Source organism: Erythranthe guttata, chromosome 13 (genome assembly GCF_056151865.1).
Source record: "Erythranthe guttata isolate IM_541 chromosome 13, IM_541, whole genome shotgun sequence".
In the NCBI taxonomy this organism is placed as follows: Eukaryota; Viridiplantae; Streptophyta; class Magnoliopsida; order Lamiales; family Phrymaceae; genus Erythranthe; species Erythranthe guttata.
In genome coordinates, this window is record NC_142545.1 from 14,714,894 (window position 1) to 14,740,345 (window position 25,452).

Sequence of the window (25,452 nt, forward strand, 5' to 3'; positions counted from 1 at the left end):
AGCTGTTTTTTTTCTATTAAAAAAACAAAAAAACAAAGAGCGACTTTAGTTGTATTGCCAAAAATACTTTCATTGAAATTGGAAAAAATTGTAGAAAATGTAACAGCAGAAGAATCCAGGATAATACATCTCTCCATTCCTCCCCAACGGTGATAAAAACCAACGGCATGAAACAGAGGAGTGAAAGATGGTGAGGCTTCTTCTCTGCAACTCTTCACCATCAATCTCCCCGCCGTCGACGCCGCCGCCGTATTCGCCGTCGCCGTATTCTCCGCTGGTGCAGAAATCAAATTTATTCAGGCGTCCATTAAAAAACCTCGCAGTTTCCCTCAAAACAAGGCGCTCGCACGAAATTCCGTCTATTGCGCAAGCCCTAAGTTCAACCCTAGTATCTGTAGCACTCTCCTTGGGGATTTTCTACGCATCTCCTCCAGATGCAGTCTCGACTGAATTAGTTACTCCCCAGGAGGAATTGAATTGTCGGGAAGAAGACGATTACGTGGATGGTAGTTTGACGGCACCGGTTGTGACGAATGAGGAGATTGTGGGGGAGGCTTGGCAAATTGTGAATGACGGCTTTCTCGACGCCGGTCGGCACCGCTGGTCTTCTGATTCGTGGCTTGTATGTATCTTATGTATCTTTTGTAATTAATAACTCGTTGTTAAATTTCACCATGCGAAATGCGGTTTGGTTGGTTTTTAACTGTTGATTGTTTTCAGAAAAAGAAGGAAGACGTGCTAGGCGCCTCGATTCAGTCGCGATCAAGAGCACACGATATCATTAGGCGAATGTTGGCGAGCTTAGGAGATCCTTACACTCGTTTTCTCTCTCCGACCGAGGTAATCAGTTCTTCAATTTTGATTTCTCTCTGTAATGGATAGTATGTTTATTGAGTTGTTCGTAGCATTTATGTATTGAAGTTAGTACTTGCTGGATTGGAATTCTATTGATATAAAAGAATCAATACTTAATTTCAAACTTAAAGGGCCCACATTCATGTGATCATCCGAATCTAGGTTTCGGAGCTAGATTGCATTTACATGCCACATTTTCTTTATTGTATCGTTTTGGTTTTTTTTTTTTTTTTTCCTTCATGGTTCCAAATTATATTCTTATTAATTTGCTTGAGCCACTCAAACTACACTTACTTTGCTTTTCTCTCAGAAAAGAAAAAAATATGAACCCAGTCCTTCTATACTCATATCAATATTGTTTTACTTACAAAACTCTTCAGTTTTCTCATTCCATGGTGTTGGTTCCGTCATGAACAAAAGTTCTCCAAGATGGCAAGGTATGATATGACCGGCATCGGTATAAACCTAAGGGAAATTCCAGATGATAATGGGGTGACAAAATTGAAGGTTTTAGGACTTATATTGGATGGTCCCGCCCAGACTGCTGGTGTCAGACAGGTAAATAGTTCATCTTTTGCCACAATTCTTTCCGAAATCTTTGTTTTATATTCAATAATGACCTCATATGTTGAGTAAATGTTAGATTATAACTATATTTAACATTTTACATTCTGAAAAGCTTTAAAGTATATGTTACTTCACCACTATCAATGAGGTGGCATGTAATATGAATTCGGTTCCAAGTTAAAAATAGTTCTACTCAAAAGCTTCGACACTCACTAAGTGTCCCTTTCTCCTTCCCATTTTTTACACGGGTATTTATGCTGATCAAAGCAATATGGATATACGAGGATTATAGTTAGTTTAACTGGTTTATGGATCCATATATGTTTCTCATTTTGTATCCAAACTTATCTTAGGGTGACGAACTACTGTCTATTAATGGGGTGGATGTGAAAGGAAAATCAGCGTTTGAAGCATCATCATTGCTACAAGGACCCAATGAAACGTTTGTCAACATCATGGTCAGCCAAGTGCAGCCTTGTTGATACATCATTATTTCTTGATGTTTCTGCCTACTAACTATCTTCAGTTAACTATCATTGTTAGGTCAAGCATGGGAACTGTGGACCTGTACAATCCATAAGGATTCAGCGGCAGTCTATTGCCAAGTCCCCAGTTTTTTACCGCTTGGAACCGGTTAAGAATAGTCCAAGTTCTGTTGGCTATGTGCGTCTGAAAGAGTTCAATGCTTTGGCCAGAAAAGATTTGGTTACAGGTACTTCACGTAAATGCATCATATGCACACTCTGTAATTACCTTCCCATGTATTTACTCTTTTCGAGTATAAGAATGTGGATGGTGTTATATATCATTCTACCCAAGTTTTGGCATCTTAATTAAAGATGACCCAAAAGTTTGTCCTTTGTGCTACTTCAAAATTGTTTTCTATTCGTTCATTTCGAGTAAATTTCTTGATCTACTTCTACCCTTTCTTCTTTTCTTTTTCTTTTTCTTTCGTTCTTATTCTTTTTTTTTTGGCAGCAATGAGAAGACTTCAAGACATGGGTGCCTCTTATTTTGTCCTCGATCTTAGAGACAATCTTGGTGGACTGGTGCAGGTATGTCTGTAAGAAATATGAATTATACCTTATATTTGAGTAGAATAATAGTTATCCTTTTGTGGATGGCTTATCTTTGTGCAAACTAAGTTGCTATAACTAGAAGATAGACTTGTAAAGTTAGCTACAAGAAAGAATGAAATTCCTTAAAGACCACGATAGTGCTATTCAGTTTAAGACTACAAATTATTGCATTTTGACGTATGTAGATTTTCTAATCCTTGCTGTATATGGTGGCAATTGCAGGCTGGCATTGAAATTGCTAAACTCTTCCTCGACAAGGGGGAAACAGTATGTCTATCTAAACATTCTTCTATCTTGTGAATCAGCAGTTGCCTTCTTCATTTATTAGCCTTATAGAGAATTATGGTGTGCTTATCTCTTTTTTTTTTTTTTTTTTTTTTTTTTTTTTTTTTTGTGTTCTAAAAAGTGTACCGTCTTCAATTAAGAGAATTTGTGTGTAATATGTGATATTACATGTCTCTGACCAGTTATCATACTTTAAGCGATCGCATTGTCATCACTTCTAACTATTATACTTAAACAAGTTGTTTTACTGTTGATGGACAGGTAACTTACACGGTTGGTAGGGATCCACTGTCCGTGAAGAATATTGTTGCTGAATCTTCACCTTTATTCAGTGCTCCTGTTATTGTAAGTAAAAAAATTCGCATAACAAATTTTATTAATTTAAACACCTACTCCCACAACCCACTAAATTTCACACCGTAACTGCCTCATGACACGTGACTCTGAATTGAAGCCTTTCGTGACCCCATGGTACTTTGCTTTCACTTAGAGCAGCTCTTATTTTGAAATTTTATCAATGGCTGTCGTTTCTTGAACAGAGACTTAAGTGAACTCAGTAAATTCAAGAGTGCCGTGAAGTTCACATATTTGTTGGAAATACACTATTTGTCAATCGTAAAGGCCTTAACATCGAAACCTTCAGATAATTTCAGTACGATAATTCACAAGTAGATAGTCGTACGTAAAGGTCGTTTATGATTTTGATGTGAGATATGTATTCAGATTGGTGTTGCAAATCAAATCCTGTGCCTTGGCTTAAAATAAAAAATTCTGAATTGACGAAGATTCATTTTGAACCTTGATGCATATATTGTTAATATGACATTTATGGTTTATTTCCTTTGGGTTTCTGAGAGTATTTGTTATAACTTTCTGAAAATATCTTTTAAATGCAGGTTTTGGTGAACAATAATACTGCTAGTGCAAGCGAAATTGTGAGGAGTTAATGTTATAATATTAGTTTAATATGCAGCACTAGTGTGTTATAACGGCTATTCTTACAACAGCATGGTTATTCTTACAGGTTGCTACTGCACTTCATGACAACTGTAGAGCTGTTCTTGTGGGTGAAAGGACATACGGAAAGGTCTGAATCCAATTATCCTTTTTCTTTGTTCAATTAATATGGTTGATGATTGACTCTTGTAAACGTTTAAAATTATGGGAAGTTTCTAAGAACTAGCTAAACATAATTAATTGGTTGATTAATTACAATTCCTATGTGTGCTTAAGCTAACCAAACAAAATGTTCGGATTTTGTCAGCTCGTATCCCTATTTTCAAACTCATTATCCTACTACACAATCACTTTTACAGGGATTGATTCAATCAGTCTTCGAGCTTAATGACGGGTCTGGTGTGGTGGTCACGATTGGGAAATACGTCACACCAAATCATATGGACATTAACGGCAATGGAGTTGATCCCGATTTTCGTAATCTTCCAGGTAAGACATTTTCTTCGTTTCTGCTCTAATGAATAGTTAATCAGTGATGCTATACATATTTACTAACGGTTGAATTGAACTGCAGCCTGGAATGAAATCACCAAGTATCTGTCCACATGCCACAAGCCGCCACAAAACGGATGAATGGATTTCATTTTCTATATATATCATGCTAAGAGCTGCATAGTAAAAACATTTTCTCTTACAGCTAAAGAAACCTAATGATTTCTGTGTATAATCGTAATATCATCTGCTGGCTTTATTGCTCCTCATCGATTCCAAAATATTTCTGGATATTTTTTTTAAAGATTTTCGTTACTGCTAAACTTGTTTGCAGAAAATTTAATCTTAAAAATCGATTAAATATTTAAATCTCAATCTATCTTCAGTTAATCAACGAATATTGTCTGCTAATTAAAGAGATAATGTCACATGAAGTTGAATAATTTGAAGGGACAATTAAGCATAAACCCACAACTTAAGTTACCCAGCTAAGACAAACAGCATCTAATCCCAAAGGCTTTATTAGCTTCTTTCTTTTTTTGAGTTAGTACTATGTAACAGTGGAAAGAGAAGAAGTAGACACATTTCATATTTATTTACTTTTTTGCCATTATACAAAAGACATAAAATCCCCAAACAGATCCCTTTTTCTTACCCTTTGTTTTCTTTTTCATGCAACTTTTTCTTATTGCTTGTAGCTCCAAACAAACCAATGCCTCCTTTCTCAAGTTTCTTAATATTCCCCCACAGCAGACACAGAGATCTCTTACATTCTATTCCTTCTTCAATGCAAGAAACCTATGATTCTTCACACTTTATATATATATAAACTCAACGCATACGATGAAGATTGTTTCTTCATTCAGACACCGTTTCCCGTTTCAAATAATAAAAAAACCCGAGTTTCGTTTGTCTCGATTCGAGGATTTTTAGCATTTACCAAGGATGGGAGCCGGGATACTTCAGAATGCCGTGTTCTTTCTCCTCTGCGTTTTTGTCATCTCAGGTGATTTTGCACTTCCCCTAAGATTATGGAATTGCTGTTTTTGTCATTTAAGTTAAGATTCGCAAACTTTTTCGTTTTTTTTAGATTTAAGGGGTTTTACTCTGCTGTCGTGTCGTTCCTACATCAATAAATAAGACTATCTCGTTATTTAAAAAAATATATATGATATAATTGTAAATAATCACAAACCTTTGTTTTGCCTTTCAGATAGAGGTGTTGCACATAATCCCAAAGAAGCGATCCAAGAAAGCCGAAGATTAGACTATCAAGAAAACCGAATGCGCTTTTCACCTCACCAAGAAACTACCCAACGAGACACCACCCTAGGAAACATTCCTATTATCAATCCAACGATACCAGGTACAACTCCTATCGTAAATCCAATTACCAGCCCACCACCACCAACCACCATCATCGGACCACCAACCACCATCACCGGACCGCCAACCACAATCACCGGACCACCAACTACCATCACCGGACCGCCCACCACCATCATCGGACCGCCCACCACCATCATCGGACCGCCAGCCACAACCACTCCTACACCATCAGGTGGTGGTTCGTGGTGCACTTCCAACCCTACTGCTTCAGAGACTGCTTTGCAGGTAGCTCTGGACTACGCATGTGGCTATGGCGGAGCAGATTGTTCGGCAATTCAACCAAATGGAGCTTGCTTTGAACCTAGTACAATTCGTGATCATGCCTCTTATGCTTTCAACGACTACTACCAGAAAAACCCCGTTCCCACTAGCTGCGTTTTCGGAGGAACCGCTCAGATTTCTTACGCTGACCCAAGTAAGATACTAAACCATTATGTTTTATTTCGGTAGACAAACCATAAAAGAATCCCTTTTTGGGGAAATAAACTATAACAGGGTTTATTGCATTTAACACCTTGTGTTTACTCTAACTGTCAAAAAACTCCTCGTGTTATATACATATTAGCGAAATCCCCCCCCCCCCCCCCCCCCCCCCCCATGATTCAATTTTAGTAGCAAACTACCCCCTAAAACCGCACTATTTAGAGGGTTGTGTGCTAAAAAAAACCGCATTTATGGGTTTTTTTGCTAATATTTATAATACGAGGATTTTTTAGCAACTTCCTTTTTTGTAACTAAAAGTTGGGAATTTTGTCGATTGGTTCAGGCCATGGGAACTGCCGATTTGCATCACCCAACAGCACTCCAATAACAACACCAATTACGACCCCTACATACTCAACGCCAACACTTCCAATTTCGCCACCAAGGTAAAGTTATCAACTACACTCTACGAAAAAAAAATGAAAAATATAATCAACTTAATTAACATGGGACAAAAAACTAACGATATATTTCATTGCAGCACAAGTACGCCGGTGAATCCTTATCCACCAGGAGGAAACGGCGGTTACGGTTCGGAACCAGCAGGAGGCTATGACTATGGTTCGGAACCAGCGAGCACACCTAATACAGCTGGCACAATGATGTCACTCAACCTAATTCTGCTCATTACAATGAATTGTCTCGTATTTTCAGTTGCTTTAGGCAACCGTTTCTAAACAAGCAGAGACGGGATTTGGTTATTTATCTCCCAAGAATGAGATAAATTTAATACTTGGCAGCTTCCAAGCTATGCAAAAATTTTGAGGCAGAGAGATACAAATCTCAAGGCCTTAACCGTATGGTTATTGGTTCGGTTCGATGCTTTCAGACAAGAGTAGGAAGCAAGGAAGTAGGGGGAAGGTCGTATCACAAATGTTCTAGATAATTACAGCTACGTTTCTTTAAGTTTAATAAATATTTATACCACACATATACCTGCTTTAGGACAGTTTTAGTGAACAGATGTGTAATATACTCAGGACGACAAGTGACCACAAGATTAATAAATTACGTTCCTAGTTAGATATGTTTTACCTATTTGCCGATTTTCCGATATGCATATTATCAAGAACGCATGAAAAGAAGCGATATCTACAAATGCTCGTATATAAAAGATTCGAAATTTATTCACAGAACTACAAACTCTTCTCCAATAAAGTAGTAACGAGGTATCTTTATTATAAGGAGAGAGAAATGATTAAACGTGATCATTCGTACAAGTCGAAATTTAGATCAGAAGCAAGCACGGCACAAGAACAACACAAACGGTGGCTAAGGTGGCAAGGATTGAACCTTGATCGAAAGCTTTTCCCAAGCTGCCAAGTCTCGTGAAATGCTGGAAAGCCAGATAAGCCGCTATTGCCAACGAAACAATCACACCTTCCTGCGTTCCTCTGCCACGAGTAATAAATCGAGACACAAAATTAGTTAAAAGAAAAATAAACATCGTGGTGGACACTATTTGTAATGAATTTACCGACCTCAGCCTCGTAATTTGGTAGGGAGACAAAATCACCAACAGCAAAGCTATAAATGGCAACTCCAACTCCCCTGCAAAAAGGTTCGGTGAGTCTTCATTTGATTGCGTGTGTGTATATTTATTTTGGAGAAAGAAAACCTACCGGGAATATAGAAGAAGAGACGCACAAGAAGGGCCAAGAAAGCAGTCCAAATGCCATACTCGCCTCTGAAAACTCATTCGTATTAGACCATAGACGTAGAAGATCGATAAAATCAGCTAATGCAAAACGAAAACGAAAACAAATAAGAGGTACTAATACGGAAGACTAGCATACTTCATCCACGAGACGATGGCTGGCGGTGCTTGTAGAGCAAATAGAGGAACAAGAAAGGACTTTTGGATAGCTGTCCCCTTTGCCAACAATAGGATTCTGAGAAACAGAATCAGTAAATAACTTATTAAAGCACATAGATGATTTCGAAATTCGAGTACTAGGTTAACATAGATTCGGATCCAAACAAGAATCATTAATGAAGCAAAAACCAAATCGAAAAATAAGCATAGGTGAGGGCATACGCAGTAGATACAGTGGAGACCCACTGAAGATTCTGAGGTGTGAGCGGCGCAGAATAGCAAACCGCACCAAAACCACGGATTTTCTTGTCCATTACCAACCCTCTTCGATACATACATGCATGATCACAGCAAAATTGATTAATATCGAGATTCAAGAAAACCCACAACCAAAACAAACAAAAAAAAATTCAAATTGCGGTCTGCTCTTTCCATTAATTGCGGATTCAAGAATGTACTAACCGAAGTGGGTTATAGTTGAGGGAGCTGAACTGGTGCTTGGTACGTAGTTGTTTAAGCTGTGGTGGGCAAAAGGCTCTGGTTTGATGAGAGTTGGGACTCTTGGTGGAGAGGACTCGGTTGTTGTTGTAGAGAGAGGAACAACAAGAGAGAGAAAGTGTCAGCATTTTCCTGCTTTTAAAACTTGTCGGTTGATTACTGAACTGCAGGCGATTTTTGGCCGGCTAAAGATTCAGGGTTTGTCTGTTGGTGTTTTCGTGTGCAAATAAACGAGCGAGAATGGTAGATGGGGGTGGAGGTAACTCGGAGGAATGTGGCAGATTTTGCAGGAAGACCGAGTTCTGTTCTGCCACGTGTCGTGTATTTCTTGATTAATTAAGGACCAAAGTAAATTTTCTCTAATTAGTGTGACTGGCTGGCTATTTAATCAAGTGTACCTAGTTTGGTGTGGTCAACGTCAGTTTCAACGCCATTGTCGTCTGTGTAGAGTTTAATTATAAATGTTGTGACTGATGGACTAATAATTGAAACTTATTGTGCCACTCACTGAAGATGACAAATAAGGGGTTGGGCGGGTGGGGCTGTATTGATAATTAGACGCGGCTACGGGCCGGATCGAACCCGCCCGGTCCTACTTTTTGGGGACCCGAAACCGACCCGTGTGGAGGCGGGTCCGGGTCCAAAACCCGTCTTTTGGATATATATTTTTTTGGAATCTTGACAATCAGTCAAACCGGGTCGGTTCCTGATGGACACGAGTTTCTAGCCATTGAAAATAAATAAAAAATTGAAAATTTTTGAATTTACGGACCGGGTCCGGGTCATGTCCAGCTTATAGCCGTTGCATTTTCAAAATTAAAAAAAAAAAAACATTTTTTTATTCGGGTAGACCCATCAGGTCTCGGGTTCAATAAATCAAGACCCGAAACCGACCCATGTAAAGCCGGTCCGGGTCAGTTCCGGGGCGGGCGGGTCCAAATCTGGGTCGGGTCCAACCCGGCCCGTTGCCGTGTCTATTGATAATTACAATTACCCTTTGAGCTATTTCTTCGTCTCGGGGGTATCCGTAATTTACCCTCATTATTAAATAGTAAGAGTGAAGTTGCAGTTCATTACGATGGAAGGTTTGAAAGAGGAATTTCAAATTGACAATAACAAATCTATATTTGTTTGGAGTAAATTCAAATCATTTGATCCGAATTGCACTCTAGTCACTATTCTAGGAATAATCAAGAAAATACTTTAATGTTTACTCATGCACATGCTCTTTCCTTCAACACTACTCAAAAGTTGCAACCATAAAAAAAATACCCGCAGATAAAATCGACAGTAATTAGTCATCGTGATCCAACGTGTGAAACACATGTCACCAGATTTTACGACAAATGCTACTTCATGAAGTTTCATTACCTTGCATCGCCTAAGGCAATAGAAACTATTCATAATGCAGAAATTGTTCAACATTACAACAATCAGATGACCAGAGCTAAATTTACAGAATTGCCAATATTCTATAATACATTTTCATCTGCTAGATGTTACTCTTTGAAACAAATACTGCATACATACATACCTAGATCACATGACAGAAATAAACCAAGCCGAGGAACCTGATGCAAGAATTCAGTACTAGTTAAAACAAACTAAAAATGAACAGAAAAAATTATACCATCACTTGTTAGAAATTTGTCGCAGATGCTCCCAAAAGTAAGAAAGAAATACGTTGATCGAGATAAACAACAAAAATTCAATTCATTAGCAAAAACATATCAGCATAATCTATGTATTAACTAGCAATAAGCAGAACTCTACCAAATGTTTTGATCCTGAAAAGAGTGCTAACATTTTTATAATACCAGCGAACATCACATCTAATTACGCGCTCGTTACTTCCATACTATAATTTGTGAAGTAATAACACATAATCATATAAATCATTTCTAGGGTTCAACACTGCACCAAGTTACCTGCTGCTTCAAGTGAATGATGAGCAAACTACATGTCATAAGAATTTGTTTACCTTATTCCTTCAAGAAGGCTTTTGGGAGCAGAACAGTTGTGGATTTCCTACAACAAAAGCTTTCTCGTCGAATTATTAGACAGACAATGTGCCTTTGGAAATAACGTCACACAGAAAGAAAAAAAAAATTAAGCTTGTCACTTGATCAAAATCTAATAGTTTATTAAGCTCAATCCGCGTTTTGTCAATGCGTAGCACCAACATTAGTTTCCAATACCCGCACTCATTTTCATTTTTCAACTATTGTTCATCACTGAGCTATAAGCACAGATGTTTAGTAGTTGACGTCCGCAAGTAATACAAGTCAAACTAATACTAGAGTATGCTAATACAGATACAAATAAGTCCAAACTAGAATCACAATTTACTTCATAAATCAATTCATATACACACACTTGTAAAGACGCAAGCATCTAAATTTGTACAGAGCAAACCAAAAAAATAAATCCTAAAGACTCTGCTATATATTACCTAAACAACTAACAAGGTTCTCAAAAGGGTCGGATACTGGAAGGAATGGTGATAAGCTGACTCAACAAGGAAATCTTTAAATGGTTATAGTTATATAAAGGCTCAAAGGGGAGGAGGATAACAAGCATCTAAAAACAAAAAGGACTTCATTTTAAGAAAGCAAAAACCAAAAAAAAAAAAACATATGACGGGGACATGGGAGAAATCGAAGAAGTACTAATGATAGACAAAGGATCTCTTAGTCCTTGTTACCGAACTTCCTAGCAATGATTGGTCGTACATCATCAGCATTAACCAATGTCTCTAAAAATGGTAGCAGTGAAATTAGCGCACAGTCTGACGGGTCATCAAACCAACTCTTAATAGGAATTCCATTATTTATTTGCAACCTGAAAACCTGAAATCATCAAAAGAAAAAATTCAAAACAAGGAATCAGTTAATCCAGGGAATGTAATAATAATTATTTAGCTCCTTTCAAATGATTCTTGAACTGTGATCTAGAAGGGGGGGTATTTCCCAGTAAATGCTTTAACATCAACTTTTGGAAAAAAATATCAAAGACTTGGTGATCCTGAAATTCACTTGTTGGGATTAAAATCATCGAAACTAGGCCAACCTAGCAACCTACTAACCTACTTGTCCAAGGATACCCTCCCAGTCCCACAGGAATATTTAGAAAGGTGAAACAGAATATTCGGGACTAATTTGAGAGAGAATTGAGAGTAATATTATGTAAGCATGTCGAGTGTTACATTGCTATAAATAAGTTCCACATATCACTAGTGAAATTAAACCACTATCATGCACTACTTTACATGCAACTACTGTTGGTCAAACCTAAAAGTATAAGGATCAAACAATCTCTGCAACAAGAAACTAAGATAGCAAAGTCATAAAAGATTCCAAACCTGAGGTGAATTATCAATTATGACAACTTTTGCAAGATCAACACCTAATACTGTTAGGTCTTTTATGTAACATCCCTCTGAAAAGATGCATGATTCACGATAAGCTCGTCTTGATATAACTTTTCCATCTGGATCCAGAATATCCAGGAGTTCTTTGGCGTAGATGCTTTGACTAGCAGTGAACACTACAATTTCAAACATTTCTGCCACACTTTTGAGAAACTTCTGGAGGTGAGGCCGTTTTTTCACATACACAGTATGTTCTTTCATGTCAAAGAACACTGGAAATGTGAAGTCTGCATCACCACAGGGATCCAATGTAGAGTGTACAAGTGTTTCTGCAGAAGGAAACCAAGATGCATAGAACTGATTTATTTGATGCTTTTCAAAGTAAATCAAACAACAATTACGAGTAATGAGAAGATCATGAATCCAGTAAAAAATCTATAATTCCTCAATGAATGGTATAGTCGTGAATCGTGATATCCCATGATATATTCACTCAAAACTGAGGACAACAATGGACGTTATCTAATTTCTGGAACAATACACACCTGTGAAATAATTGTATATGATACAACAAAAATATCACCCAACAAAGACCTGGAGGATGATGAAACTTACCATCTAAGTCGAGCACTAGGGTGATTTTTTTGGTATTTTGCTTATCATTTGGCACCGAAGTTGGCAACAAAAATGAGTCCATGTCCGACTGGTCTGGAAGATTTCTGATATACATTTGTGGATCAAAGTATTCATAGTCTTGTTCGGGGTAGGTATGTAAGTTAGTATCCTCGTCGTAAGATCTCAATTGATGGATTGCCATGTACAAGCTGGAATTGTCAGGATTTTGTATGGATTCTTCTGATGGTTTACCATCATGGTCATGTCCAGTATCTAATGTATCCTCCAAAAATGGCAACATCATGTATTCCTCAGTCCAATCACAAAGTAAACTAGCCTCTTCGCATTTATAATCAGATAGGAATGCAGTTTCTTTTCTGTTGTCAGAATTGCTTTCAGTGGGTGGTCCAGAAAAAATCATGTCAGAGATGTAGAAGTCTGATGTGTCTGGTTGATATTTACATGAACCTCTGCTGCTATCATCACTGTCTTCACTATCCAACTGCGGCACATAAAGATTGTCACTTCCTACAGGGAAAGGCAGGAGTTAATAATAACGCAAGATAGAAACTTCAGGTGCTTAAAACTCCACATAAACATCAGATCAATAAATAAGTCCATTTCCCTTTATAGGTTAACTTCATAGACTCGAGTAACTATACAACACTAAGGGACATAACGTAACTGAATATGATAACTCCACAAATTAAATACAAAATTAAAGAAGTGTACCTTCGTCATCGTAGAAATCAATGGACTCCAGAATGGGGGAAAAAATTGTCTCTATGTTTGATGTGCAGGTGGATAATATAGGTTCCTAGAATCATTTAACACAACATTAGTAAGCACACACACAATTGAACTATTGTTAGTTTCTCCAGATTCGTGTGTGGGGACATTTTGGTTGAGAAAGGTAATAAAATAATTTATGGTGCCAAACAAGCAAAATGAAGATGCCTAGCTCATACATGCTTTCAGCTGAATGGTGCTAAATAACCATTATATTACAAAACCAACAAAAGTACCATGAGGGAAATGACTACAGTAAGTCTTCATCTTATAAGTTGTTATAACAATGACATGTTCTTACCATACTGTCAGTAGCAGAATCAGTTACAGAAGATGGCTGCTTCTTGGAATGTTTTTCTTCATTGGACAACTCATCATGGCTGGCCTCGTCATATACTTTATCGTAAACTGAAGCTACAAGATGATTGAATTTTTTTAGAACATTTAAGTTGGAAGTAATAAAAGGAAATAATACTAACTTAATGCGTATAAACATGAAGTAGAAGCAGCAGCTTAATAAAGAATAAATTTAAGGAGACATTATATATGGCTCAATAAAGAAAAAAAATGGCAACTCTCTGTCTCTCTGCTAAGCAAAATTACCTTCTTAAGTACCACACATTCAAGGGTTGTACCAAAAATATAATCTATTTGCCATGTATTTTATGAGAGTGTGCCTCCAGATGGAGGATTATATATCCAGTAGTGGATCTATTTTTCTCTTTTTTTCCCCCTTTTTTTTCCCATTTCAAATCCACCATTGTAAATGATCGTCCATGCTACTAAATTGGATTAGATGACATCATACAAAGTTAGTTTTGACTTTTGTGGACTCAACCTTAAGTACATCTATTAGGAAAGATATGAGATTATTCCTACAAGTAGTTCATAACATAAAAGGCTTGGAAAAACTATGGTACTGAATCTATCAACAAAATCGAGCTTTTGGACAACAGTGGAGAATGCACATTTAGGGGAAAATCAGATTTTCATATTAACAACAGCCTCAGACCTTCAAGGGAGAAAAACAAACAGTCAAATATGGAATTCAGGACAGGCCCAAACTTACCATCCTGATTGCTCTGAGTAGAGATATATATTTCTTCCGCATTTTGAGAAACTCTGGCAAGAGAGAGAGGACTCTTGGATATCATGCTTGACTTTTCGCATACACCGAGACCATTTTTTCCTTTCAAACAGCCTGTGGTTGACTTGGTTTTCATACTCAATGATGGCATTTGCTCTGTATAAGGGATGTTGATCACAATATTCTATGGAAAGCATCAGTGGGGAAGAAAACCCCTTTAGAATATCAGATCAGCCACAGGAGACTGCAATAGTAAATATTCAATAAGAAGATTTCATATAAAAACCAATCATCTTTCTCTTCTATGATGTCAAAGAGAAAAGATTCTCTATCATGTCGTGGATTGCTTCTGCTTAACATTCATTCAAGTATGTAATGCAAGTAATAGATTATCATGAGTATAACATGATATAGACAGAATTTATACTAAATGAAACTGTGCAGAAGAAATCTCAAATGGATAAAGATATAAACACGTCTATCATTCTTTTCTTTCAAATTAATTTCGTACTCAGATATTATTTTAGCAATAAAGCTGGAAAATCCAACATAATTGTTTTATGCAAGTTCATTCGTGACAAAAGCAACCCATCAAATAGATCGAGCGTGCGTGAAAACATAATTGAATATACAAACATAACATGAAAAGGAATAGCCGAAAATCTCTCACTAAGAAGTCTGAGCATGATTAAAAGGGCATGCATAAAAGTACTAATTTCCTAAAATCAAAAGCAAATTTAAATAAAAAGAAGAGGGAAATCTTCGCCACACAGTAGGAAAATCTGGGCCATGAACATAAATCCTTTCCCACTTATTTCCACGAAAAACCCCCAAATTATACAAACAAAAAACCCCAATAGAAATAAAGTCAACCCAACTCAACCACTTCGTTCACAACAAATGAAGTTCGGAATTAAACTAACATAACATCAGAGAGAACAAATTTATCGAGAAATTTCACAATCCAAAACCCTAGAAGTTGGAACAAAATTTCAGAATCAAACAATCGCTAGTAAGCTCAATTATGACAAACAAACGCACAAACAGACATCCAATTTTCTCATACATACAACTGAATTGCAAACTTAATGATTAAGAAATATAATTCTACACGGATTAGAACTGATACGATGTATCGAAACAATATACGCTGGTTTGTGTGTACCTGTGGAAGTCCAAGTCCAAGTCCTCTCTCTCTCTCTCTCCTAACTTTCTCTCTCTAAACGGACGCGCACTCCCTTATATTTCGTTACTCTGTGGGTATATTTATAGTCAGTGGGTGGGGCGTGATATGAAGTTGGCTTCGGTCCGGATCTCCTACAACCGAGCTTCTATAGCTTTCTTGCAATTGCCAATAGGATATCAGGTGTACTCCCATAAATTTCTTTTCTTTTCGTTGTTATTAAAAAGGAAAAAAGAAATAACTATTAGCACCCTCAACTAAGGCGGAATTACCGAAAAAACCATCAGCTACTTATAATTACCAAAACAAATCTTGGGGTTTTTGCCATCTAACACCGTCTTCCCTTGCGGTTAGTTTTGACTTTTTTGTTTGTGATCTGTTGAGTGTTTATAAATTAGTATAAATATAAGATGATATTTTTTTTTTGATGCCATATATCGTCCCTCGATCATTATTTCTTTGTTTATATTGCTTTCATTTGTAGCTCTTATCAAATTACTAGGTTAAAATTAATTAGGCGTGTATTTAAATCACTAGGTTAAAATCACGCGTGATATTAGCATTTTGAAAAGGGAATCACTATTTCAAATCTCAACTTTTGCTTACTTGAATACCAAAAAAATAAAAAATAAATAAATAATTGTAAATTACTTTAATACCCTTAATGAAATTAAAACCAAAAAAATATTACTACTATTTTTCTTTCTTAAATACCAAATAATCAAAAACTCAAAAAAACCATTTCCCTCCTTACTCACAAACCGCTCACCTCCTTCACCTCCTTCTTCTCCCTCCCTAAAAACCCTTCTAAAAAATCTCACAACAAACCCTTCTAAAAAATCTCAAAACTAAAGAAATTAAAACCTCACAAAACGTATAAAATTGAGTTATAAGACAATAATATGGTAGTATATATGAAAGGAGAACACATTAAGGTAAGTATCGATGTCTTTTTTGAGCTTCGAAGTCGATTTTGAAGTTTTTTTTTTTTGAAACCCGCCGGCAATTTTCGACACATACAGGTCGATTTTTTGGTCAATTTTCGACACCAACAAAAAAAAAAAAAAAAAAAAAAAAAAAAAAAACAAAACAAAACAAAATTCGACACATACCTGTCGAAAATTCTCCAAATTTCGACAGGTATGTGTCGAAAAAATTTTACCAATAGTGTTTTTCGACATATACCTGTCGAAATTTGGAGAATTTTCAACAGGTATGTGTCGAATTTTGTTTTTTTTTTTTTTCGACACGTTGGTGTCGAAAATTGACCAAAAAATCGACCTGTATGTGTCGAAAATTGCCGACGGGTTTCAAAAAAAAAAACTTCAAAATCGACTTCGAAGCTCAAAAAACACATCGATACTTACCTTAATGGCTTCTCTTTCCACATATACTACCATATTATTGTCTTATAACTCCATTTTATAAGTTTTGTGAGGTTTTGATTTTTTGAATTTGGAGATGTTTTGGAGGATTTAAGAAGATGAAAAAGATAGGGTTTAATTGGGTTGTCGCGGCAGTTACGAGCACGTACGGTGGCGTTCGGCGGCGGCGTCGGCGGCGGCGGCGGAGGTGAGGGTTGGAGAGGAGAATAAATGGTGGAGGTTTTTTTTTTCTACAACAAAGGGTTTTTTTTCTTTTTTTTTTATTTGGTTTTTGAATAGGTAATTTCTAAAAAAATTTGATATAATTGATATTTTGTATGAAAGGGTGTTTTTGTACTTTTCTTTTTATTTTGGTATTAAAGTAAGAAAAAACTGATAAATATGTACTCAATTTTGGTTTTAAACTTGGTAGTATTCAAGTAAGCAAAAGTTGGGATTTAAAATAGTTGTCCCCTTTTGAAAAATATAATATTTTCGAAAGTGCATAACTAATTCTAATTTCATTTAAAAAATGAAAATAAAAAGATGGAATGAAAATAAAAATATTATTCTGTTTTTTTGGCTTGAAACGGACGAAATTTGGAAATTCTAATTTTCTTTGTACTTCACCTATCCTATAGAACACATAACAATAGTGATATTATAAATATGAACAAAAAGTCGTCAGAATTTCACTAATCTTCTTGCAGATGATCGTCTGATTCTTCAAACCTTCAAAGATAATCTCCAAAAGAAATAATTATTTTCACATGAAGAGAATATACGAATAGAAATTGTAAAAGTTCTGGATTATGGATATCTAAGCATTTCGGTGATTTACCTTTTTTTCTTTTTATTTAACTCAAAGGCACCATAAACCTAACATATTTTTGATAAAAAATTGATAAATTATTAGTCAAACGGGCTTTTTGATCATTATGAATATTTGAGGGCTTTTTTGATATTTAACCATAATTTGGGGGTATTGATAAATTACCTAAAGAATCCGAGGACCAAGTAATTACAAGGAAATAATAACAAATAGAAGGGCAGGCTCCGTCTTAAATGTACAACAGCTGGGAAGCATGGGTTTATAAGGTGCGTTTTACCTGATTCTTACCCGTTCTCAAGTGATGTTTCTGAATTCTGATGTAAGAGTTGGGAAGTGCGGCTAAGCCTGTGAGAGGCTGCCGCGTGGATATTTGGACCCACAACAGTGACGTAATGACACGTTCTGTTTTGCGGAAAGAGAGAGAGTCGTGTGAAAAATGACTGCGTTACTAGCCATCTATGGAGCGTGCGTCACACGCTCCTGGACATGCAATTTTGAACATTATTCAATTTACAATTTCTCATCACTCTAATCTTCAGATTAGTGTGTTCAGTTTGGCTTTATAAGTTATAACTAAATTATTCATCAAATTGGCATACTTAATCACGTGTGTTTAACTACTTAATCCCGTCAATCTTCTTCGCCGGAACTGCGTAACAGGTGAAAGAAAATGGAAGAAGATACATACACGAGAGGGCGGCGACGCGACTGCCGCCGACAGAGCACCGGCGAGTATACTTCAAAAATATATTTCCACTCAAAATTGAAATATTCCATAATGATGTCGTCATCAAAATTCAAAGACACGTCATCCTTACAATTCTTGATCCACAAAACAATAAACCTCCATAACTCTAATTTACCAAAAAAACTGCTACAAAATTCAAGGTTGAATATCCTTCAACATTTTTACCTTAAAACAAAAACCCTAAGACGACGACCAATATTTACACGCACGGTTCACCATTACAAAAAAAATCGACAAAACATAAACATAGAAATGCTTCTCGTCCCAAAAATTTTCCATCAACGGAGAAGTTATATATATAATAATTCAATAAATAAAAAAGCTGATGTAATAATGCACGATCGCTATCTCTTCTTTGCTCGATCGCATGGCTATTTTCTTGGATCATCATCTGCAGCAACCATATTAACCCGTGTAACTAAAAAGATGCCAAGTCGATAAAAGCAGCATTATTAAAATATTAAATATCTTAGCATTTCTACACGTTTTTTACCTACGGTTGTTCAACTCAGGGCGTTCTGAAGTAAAGAGTATTGGCCTACATCGCTTATCTTCATTCATCAGACTCGAATTCTGGAAATGTGAAACGAGGGCCGTTTTCCCCTGAATACGAGCGAAGGCCAAATAAGCAACTTTCTCGCTATTGAATTTCTCCCACTTCCTCCCATTGAAAGCCTGTCGTTAGTCGAGCAAAAAATTTAAGTTCTGTTATACCATTAACAAATATTTCGAGACAAAATATATCAATATAAAGAAGCAAAAAACCTCGTAAAAGGGGATAATGGTTGATGGAGACAGCATGTTGATAAACGCGTAGCCCACGTTGCATTTATTCTGGCAAGAAACGAAGTGACGTGTCAGATTCATTATTTAAAACTAAACAAATCAAAAGAATTGCAAAAAAAGTAATATAGTACAGAAACCGACCTTGAAATCAATGGGCAAATAAAGAAAATCGTAAGTTCCTCTATGATATTCGTCAATGGTGGCGAGCAACATCTTCGAAGTGTACCTTGGAAAAGACAGGACGACACAAGTTATGTGAATTTCGATATTACAGACAAAATCTGTCATTAAAAGACGTAACTCGAAAAGATGTTTTACTTGTTGGGAATATTTTTAATCATGAGAGTCGTTCGAGTGTCTTCACCACTTCGAATCTTGTCGAGATCAATTTGAAACAATTTCTTGTTATCTATGTAAACTCCGGTGCTTTCAACTCGTCGGGGCCTTCCAAATTCAGCCAAACCCTCAAAATTTCCAGAAAAATGACCGTTACCCAAAAACATAGGACTTTCTCTTGGAGAAGACATCACACTAAAAACAGGAGAATCGTTTTCCATCGATTTTCTTGAAACAACGGCGGAATTTAAAGCTCCACGAGAACCCATATTACCAAAACTGTGACTCATAAATGAAATTTTGGGGGACTCGTGAAAATAACCGACTCGGTTGTCAAAGGGTATAAAAGGGTTTTGTCTCGTAGTTTGAGTTCCCCAAGAGAATGGTTGGGTAGAAGATCCAGTAAACTGACTTAGCAGCATCTTCTCTGGGAAAGAATGAGATTGTTCGAAGATTTCTCGAGAGTTCGAATATCCGTTCGAAAATACGTGTTCCAAACGAGAGCAATCTTGAGGTTGCAGAACTGAAGCTAATCCAGGTAAACTGCTGCCTAATGGAGGACTAAGAGAGCTGAAAACGGGTGACTTACCGAAGCTGTGCATAGAATTTCGATCCATAGGGCTGCCAAACTGTGGCCAGTTACCTGTCGAAACGAGTGCATAACATATAAACCTATCTAGAAAAAAAAGAGGAAAATGCACGTCGATTGTAGCAATAACTGAATTCGCGTGAGGCGACGTACCAGAGGGAGAGTTTCCATGCGAACCCACTTGGTGCAAATTCCTTTCGTCTTGTTCAAGATCGTGGTTTATATTCTGCAGCAAACTGAAGAGGAAACAAAAAAATTAAAATGCACGAAAAACGTCCTTTAATGATAATAAAATGGCAACTAAAGAGGCGAAAGAAGCATAAAAATGTCTGCTTTGTTTACTTAATATATTAATTAAAAGGGTAAGATATAAACCTTCGGCGGGCCCCACCAGGGCGACTAGGTTCTAGCTTTATACGCTTCCCAGCAATATCTCTTCGATTCAAGCATTTAAGTGCAGATTCCGCAGCTCGAACATCGTAAAATTCAATAAATTTGTGATGCCTCTTGTGCGGTGTTTCCCTTATCTGTTTCAAAATGAAGATGCTAGCTTTTAAAAAAGGCATGCGTATAAAATACCATTGACAAAAAAAAAATTAATAAAGAAAAAATAGGTTACCTCTTTCACCTCGCCATAAGCCCCAAAGATTTGCCGAAGATCGTCGTTGGAAACCGACGGATCCAAATTAAACACGACCAAAGTCCCTTGATTAATGTCCTTGTCGGATGGATTCTCTTTGGGTATCGAGAAATGAATATCGAGCTTTCTCCTTCGAAGCGGCTTATTTTGCAGCGACCTCATAGCAGATCGAGCAGCACGAATATCGTAGTACGAAATCATCACGAAACCCCTATGTTTACACGCAGTGTACAGTGTTCTGATATCACCAAATTGCTGAAAAAATTAACAGAACAGCACACAAATTAATAATTAGTTATTCCATTTCACAAGTCAGAAAAAAAAAAGACACTGAGACTTGCCTCAAAGAGAGTTTTAAGCTCTGCATCCTCAACATTACTGTTGATATTGCGAACGAATAACGTTCTAGAAGGATGCTCGCCAAGAGGGTGTTCTCCATTAACACCGTTAGTGAGATTGGAAGAAGCCAATCCACTTGCAGCACTGTCATCAGATATCGAAAGATTAGATAAGCCAATTCTCGATTTTTCTTGAGAATCGGATTCCAGTTCCAATTCCAAACCGCCCCCACTGCCAAAAAGATCGTATTCTTCGGATTCATCTACAAGACTTGGCAACCAACCAATATCATAATCGTCCATCATGCCAGCTAGGAGTTCGTTTTCGTCATCGGGGAGTAAGTTTCCCACTTCATTATTATCACCATTTTCAAGATTTTTCTTCATAGAGGCGTCATCCACAGATTGGAAATCGTGCTTTAGTTCATTGAGGCCAACTGTAACAGACCAAAACAATTTTTTTTTCAAGTAAATGACCGTGCTTAAGGGGTAATTAAGGTACTTAAGCTTAGAATTGTAAAGTACACTTATTATGGGAAAGAACAGGCAATGAAGTTGAGAAAAGAGAGTCCGATTGGGGAAACAATTCCCACGTGCTAGTTCCCATTTGCATGGATAGATTTGTCGAAGTCGTTCAAAGCAACAACCACGGATTCAGTTTGTCGGCTAAGTATTTTTTTCTGCACAGGTCATTAAAATTGAATACTTAGGGTTACTATTGCATGGGATTTAACTTTCAGCAAAAAATAAGAATCACAACATGAACGAGAAAAGCAATAAATGGGATCGTGGTTAGATTCCACGTGGGCGATTCGAGCAGTGAGTCAAATCCAGTGCAGTGACACGTAAGCAAGTTAGTTTACACTTCATATATATCACGTATCATGGAGACACAGCTCATCATTAATGTCGCCTCCATCTTTCCACGTGTTTTTCTTATATCACAAGCACTACAAGTCGAAAAGAAGAAAAAACGGATTCGGAGTTTTCAAAAACCAAACTTAAATGCAAGAGTTAAGGAACTAAGAAAAATCTACTACACATTACAATCATTGTGCTATCCGATTTCCCGATACACATGAAAAAAGAAAACTTGTTGAATTTTTTTTGAAAATTGATAAAAGATCTTCACCATAAAATTGATAAGAACTTTTTGCAGGTCAAAGTACATAACTCTTAGTAAAGAAGAATCAGTACACATACCAAACATAAACACAATGTATGAAATTTATATCCATTCTTGTTCATCGACACAACACTCTACTCCTATTAAGACAATAATCGAAACACGGTAATTAATCAATGCAACACTCACGATCAACATGCAGACCGATTTTAAGCGAAAAAACAGACAGATGCAGCGAAAAGCTCGAAACTTGGATGTGAACACAAAATCACAAAGTAAAATGACAGACTTCAGTAGTTAGCAAAAAACCCAGTACCAAAAAATTCAAGAACTTGTCGATGATTCTAATTGATTTTGGATATGCAAGAATTTCAAGACCATGTTACCCAATCAACCTAACAATGAAGTAAAACCCTATTGGACCTCCAAATGAAAAGTACTATCAAACAAAGTCATACATAAAAAAAAAAAAAAAAAAAAAAAAACTCAATATTTTTCAAACGAACAACCGAAGAACTTTACACACTCATCATTTTCAAGCGAGAAAAAAACAGAGAATGCACAAAACACATATAATCAAGAAAGTTAAAAAGCACAAATGTACCTCGAAAGCTTATTCAAGAAAACCCAAACGGCACCAAATTTTGACCCAGAAAGGAGAACAAGGATAAACACGAAATGCAGGGCAACAGAGACGTATATAGAAAGAACCCTCCACTCTTCTTTTTTTATTAAATTTTTCTCCCCTTTTGTCCTCTCAATTAATACTTACACATGTACATACAACAAATTAAATACACCTATGGGGGTGGGGGTGGGGGTGGGGGTGGGGAGGGGTGGGGTGGAAGAGCCGAAGAAGGCAGTGAAAACAGCAGGGAATGATTTGACGACCGAAATGAAAGAAGGTAAGAAGAGAGGGAAGTTAATAAAAGAGTGGGGGAGGGGTGATTTTTTTTTTAATTCGATTTAATTGTTGATTTGGCATCCACGTGAAAATTCAATTGGCAGAAAAGGGGAAAGAAATCCATCTAAACAGGGTTTAATTTCCTCTCCTGAAATAATCAAATTTCAAGATTGGATTTTTATTTTTTTGTTTCTGGCATGGGGTAGTTGAGGTGGTGACTGGACATGAACTAGGAACAAAAAAAATCAAACTTGGGATAAATACGAGGATTATGAAATGTTTCACATGGGATAATTGGATAAAGTTTAGAATTTTGCCCACTGACATGAAAAAAAAAAACTATTTCTTTAAGAGGAAAAATTAATAATTATTTTTAGCGGTTCTGTCCTGCCCAATAAAGATTATAGAGTTTGATTTGATTTGATGTGTGGAGGAAAATAGGGGCGGCGATGATGAAACGACGACGTTTGGATTTTCAAGTGCTTCAATTTCATGTTGGATTTAATGCGAGAATTTATTCATGTCGGTGCGTATATGCAAGTCCATTTTTTTATTAGTTCAAATCCATATAAATGAGTTTATGAAGCCCGTAAATTAATTTAATTTTATTACATCAAGATGAAACAGTACGGATATACCTTATCAATAAATAATGGGATTATTTGTCAAAAGCCCCCCATTACACAAGGCTAATTACAATAGATCCAATTTTTTTAGAACTATTTGAGATAAATCCATTTCAGCATTAAATAATAAAAAATAATAAATTATCACTATTTTACCCCTAACCTAAAGGTAACGTCTATTTTATGATTGGAAATAAAAAAAATTAAAAAAGATTTGTAATATCTTTTCCTATTATATGGCAATTAATTACGAACCCTGCAATCATTCGTCAAGAAATCCTCATCGCAACGGAAATATCTCCGCAGCCGATCCTCCTCAACATCTCCGTCCGCCGCTCCTCCTCCCCGCCGCTGCCGGCCGCCACATCCGCGGTGAATTTCATCGTGCCTAATCATTGGGATGCCGACACCGTACTCTTTGTTGCTTACAGTAATTATTATTAATTACTCAATTTAATTAAACTAATTATATTGATAATATAATTATATGTATTTGGATCATGTGGTGCAGGAACGGTAATTATATAATTATTAATTACTCAATATATATAATTATATATATTGATAATATAATTATATGTATTTGCAAGTAATGGCAGAATTCGCATCTATCTTATGTTTGGTCTAGTAATTTTGATTTGCTTGAATTTAAATACTCCTTTAATTGAAAATTTTCAGACTTTTGTTACGACACGCTTTTGCTAGCTTGTCGAGTTTAATTATCCGGTGATTGATCGTCATTATTGTTGTTATTGTTTTGAATTCTCATTCAGGAAAATTGATATTGTTATAAGCCAGAAAATGGAGATCGGTAAAGCGATAAGAGAAAGTGATGATATAAGGTTGATTTTTTGTTCTTTTAAATTTGGTAAGTTTTTGTTCTTGATGATATTTTTTTTGACGAAATTGCTGATGGGCGGAAGAAGATGATGATTTTTTCAAATAGTGGTTTACGTTTCAAATAACGAGAAGAAGATGATTACACAGACTATGCTCTAGGGTTCATTCGAGAGAAGATGGTGTCCTTTATAGTGGTTTTATAGCTTCTTTTTCGCAGAATTTTTGATGTTTTCTTGTTAGAATTCATAGTGATTTTCGATGTTTATATAGTTGTGTATATAATGTGGTTTTCATGTTTATATAATTGTTTTATATCAAGTGGTTTTCAGGTTTATATAGTTGTTTATACGGAGTAGTTTTCATAATGTCAGGCTTTGTTTTTGATAAATTTATAGTGGTTTTCAACAATTTTATAGTGGTTTTCAATAATTTTTGTACAAATTTTTATTTAACTGTATATACAGAGTGGTTTTTAAGTTGACATAGTTATTATAAAGAGTGGTTTTCAAGTTTACATAGTTGTTATACAGAGTGGTTTTCATGTTTATAGAGTGGTTTTCAAGTTTATATAGAGTAGTTTTTATTTAAAAAAACTGAAAAGAAAATAAAAAAACTGATTTTTAAAAAATTTTGAAATAAAAAAAAAATGAAAAAACGAAAAATAAAAATAAAACCATTTTTTAAATTAAAATAAAAAACATGAAAAATATAAATAAGAAAAAAAATAATTTAAACTAAACAACCGAAAAAAAAAAATAATAATATAATTACAAAATTTTATTTTAAATGGAAATAAAGAAAACCATTAAACAAAATAAAAAAGAAAAGGGAAAAAAAAAAACTGAATTAACGTGATGA

At 36.0% G+C, this 25,452-nt stretch overlaps 5 protein-coding genes across 6 annotated transcripts; 2 read left to right on the forward strand and 3 right to left on the reverse strand.

Moving 5' to 3' along the window:
• The first annotated feature begins 94 nt into the window (after positions 1-94).
• LOC105969147 (Peptidase S41 family protein) lies at positions 95-4,558 on the forward strand. Its single transcript, XM_088811714.1, has 12 exons — positions 95-622; positions 721-840; positions 1,276-1,413; positions 1,776-1,880; positions 1,966-2,134; positions 2,401-2,477; positions 2,724-2,768; positions 3,048-3,131; positions 3,683-3,721; positions 3,811-3,873; positions 4,103-4,232; positions 4,318-4,558. Exons 1-12 carry the CDS (start codon positions 188-190, stop codon positions 4,374-4,376), a joined length of 1,464 nt encoding a protein of 487 aa, XP_088667840.1. The 5' UTR covers positions 95-187; the 3' UTR covers positions 4,377-4,558.
• Positions 4,559-5,058: 500 nt separating this feature from the next.
• Positions 5,059-7,141, forward strand: LOC105969025 (uncharacterized). Its single transcript, XM_088811715.1, has 4 exons — positions 5,059-5,241; positions 5,449-6,039; positions 6,391-6,493; positions 6,589-7,141. The coding sequence occupies exons 1-4, from the start codon at positions 5,181-5,183 to the stop codon at positions 6,782-6,784; spliced, it is 951 nt and encodes a 316-aa protein (XP_088667841.1). The 5' UTR covers positions 5,059-5,180; the 3' UTR covers positions 6,785-7,141.
• A 57-nt stretch (positions 7,142-7,198) lies between these two features.
• LOC105969024 (cold-regulated 413 inner membrane protein 2, chloroplastic) lies at positions 7,199-8,915 on the reverse strand. The gene is made up of 6 exons (XM_012993747.2): positions 8,386-8,915; positions 8,146-8,247; positions 7,904-7,999; positions 7,730-7,794; positions 7,589-7,658; positions 7,199-7,501 (listed from the first exon to the last, which is right to left on the reverse strand). The coding sequence occupies exons 1-6, from the start codon at positions 8,547-8,549 to the stop codon at positions 7,336-7,338; spliced, it is 663 nt and encodes a 220-aa protein (XP_012849201.2). The 5' UTR covers positions 8,550-8,915; the 3' UTR covers positions 7,199-7,335.
• Positions 8,916-10,743: 1,828 nt separating this feature from the next.
• SSP4 (SCP1-like small phosphatase 4) lies at positions 10,744-15,615 on the reverse strand. The gene is made up of 7 exons (XM_012993720.2): positions 15,448-15,615; positions 14,265-14,526; positions 13,497-13,609; positions 13,139-13,223; positions 12,407-12,934; positions 11,783-12,120; positions 10,744-11,270 (listed from the first exon to the last, which is right to left on the reverse strand). The coding sequence occupies exons 2-7, from the start codon at positions 14,431-14,433 to the stop codon at positions 11,112-11,114; spliced, it is 1,392 nt and encodes a 463-aa protein (XP_012849174.2). The 5' UTR covers positions 14,434-14,526; positions 15,448-15,615; the 3' UTR covers positions 10,744-11,111.
• A 2,779-nt stretch (positions 15,616-18,394) lies between these two features.
• LOC105968794 (protein MEI2-like 5) lies at positions 18,395-23,521 on the reverse strand. Of its 2 annotated transcripts, none has more exons than XM_088811713.1 (11): positions 22,829-23,521; positions 21,624-21,778; positions 21,102-21,535; positions 20,740-21,015; positions 20,496-20,647; positions 20,274-20,356; positions 19,514-20,174; positions 19,337-19,421; positions 19,175-19,243; positions 18,903-19,084; positions 18,395-18,800 (listed from the first exon to the last, which is right to left on the reverse strand). In XM_088811713.1, the coding sequence occupies exons 2-11, from the start codon at positions 21,709-21,711 to the stop codon at positions 18,797-18,799; spliced, it is 2,034 nt and encodes a 677-aa protein (XP_088667839.1). In that variant the 5' UTR covers positions 21,712-21,778; positions 22,829-23,521; the 3' UTR covers positions 18,395-18,796. The 2 variants fall into 2 exon arrangements, with proteins under 2 accessions (XP_088667839.1, XP_012848918.1); XM_012993464.2 differs by having other exon boundaries at positions 21,624-22,048; positions 22,829-23,467.
• Between the last annotated feature and the right edge of the window lie 1,931 nt (positions 23,522-25,452).

Coding starts and splice junctions, on each gene's coding strand:
- LOC105969147 (XM_088811714.1), top strand. CDS start 188: ATGGTGAGGCTTCTTCTCTGCAACTCTTCACCATCAATCTCCCCGCCG. Junction 623..720: donor GGTCTTCTGATTCGTGGCTT/GTATGTATCTTA, acceptor GATTGTTTTCAG/AAAAAGAAGGAAGACGTGCT. Junction 2,769..3,047: donor TCCTCGACAAGGGGGAAACA/GTATGTCTATCT, acceptor GTTGATGGACAG/GTAACTTACACGGTTGGTAG.
- LOC105969025 (XM_088811715.1), top strand. CDS start 5,181: ATGGGAGCCGGGATACTTCAGAATGCCGTGTTCTTTCTCCTCTGCGTT. Junction 5,242..5,448: donor CTGCGTTTTTGTCATCTCAG/GTGATTTTGCAC, acceptor TTTGCCTTTCAG/ATAGAGGTGTTGCACATAAT. Junction 6,494..6,588: donor CTTCCAATTTCGCCACCAAG/GTAAAGTTATCA, acceptor ATTTCATTGCAG/CACAAGTACGCCGGTGAATC.
- LOC105969024 (XM_012993747.2), bottom strand. CDS start 8,549: ATGCTGACACTTTCTCTCTCTTGTTGTTCCTCTCTCTACAACAACAAC. Junction 8,000..8,145: donor GTCTCCACTGTATCTACTGC/GTATGCCCTCAC, acceptor TCTGTTTCTCAG/AATCCTATTGTTGGCAAAGG. Junction 7,502..7,588: donor TACCAAATTACGAGGCTGAG/GTCGGTAAATTC, acceptor TACTCGTGGCAG/AGGAACGCAGGAAGGTGTGA.
- SSP4 (XM_012993720.2), bottom strand. CDS start 14,433: ATGCCATCATTGAGTATGAAAACCAAGTCAACCACAGGCTGTTTGAAA. Junction 12,935..13,138: donor TGATTTCTACGATGACGAAG/GTACACTTCTTT, acceptor CTTTCCCTGTAG/GAAGTGACAATCTTTATGTG. Junction 12,121..12,406: donor CCTAGTGCTCGACTTAGATG/GTAAGTTTCATC, acceptor TTCCTTCTGCAG/AAACACTTGTACACTCTACA.
- LOC105968794 (XM_088811713.1), bottom strand. CDS start 21,711: ATGCAAATGGGAACTAGCACGTGGGAATTGTTTCCCCAATCGGACTCT. Junction 21,536..21,623: donor TGTTCTTTCCCATAATAAGT/GTACTTTACAAT, acceptor GGTCTGTTACAG/TTGGCCTCAATGAACTAAAG. Junction 19,085..19,174: donor CCATTATCCCCTTTTACGAG/GTTTTTTGCTTC, acceptor GACTAACGACAG/GCTTTCAATGGGAGGAAGTG.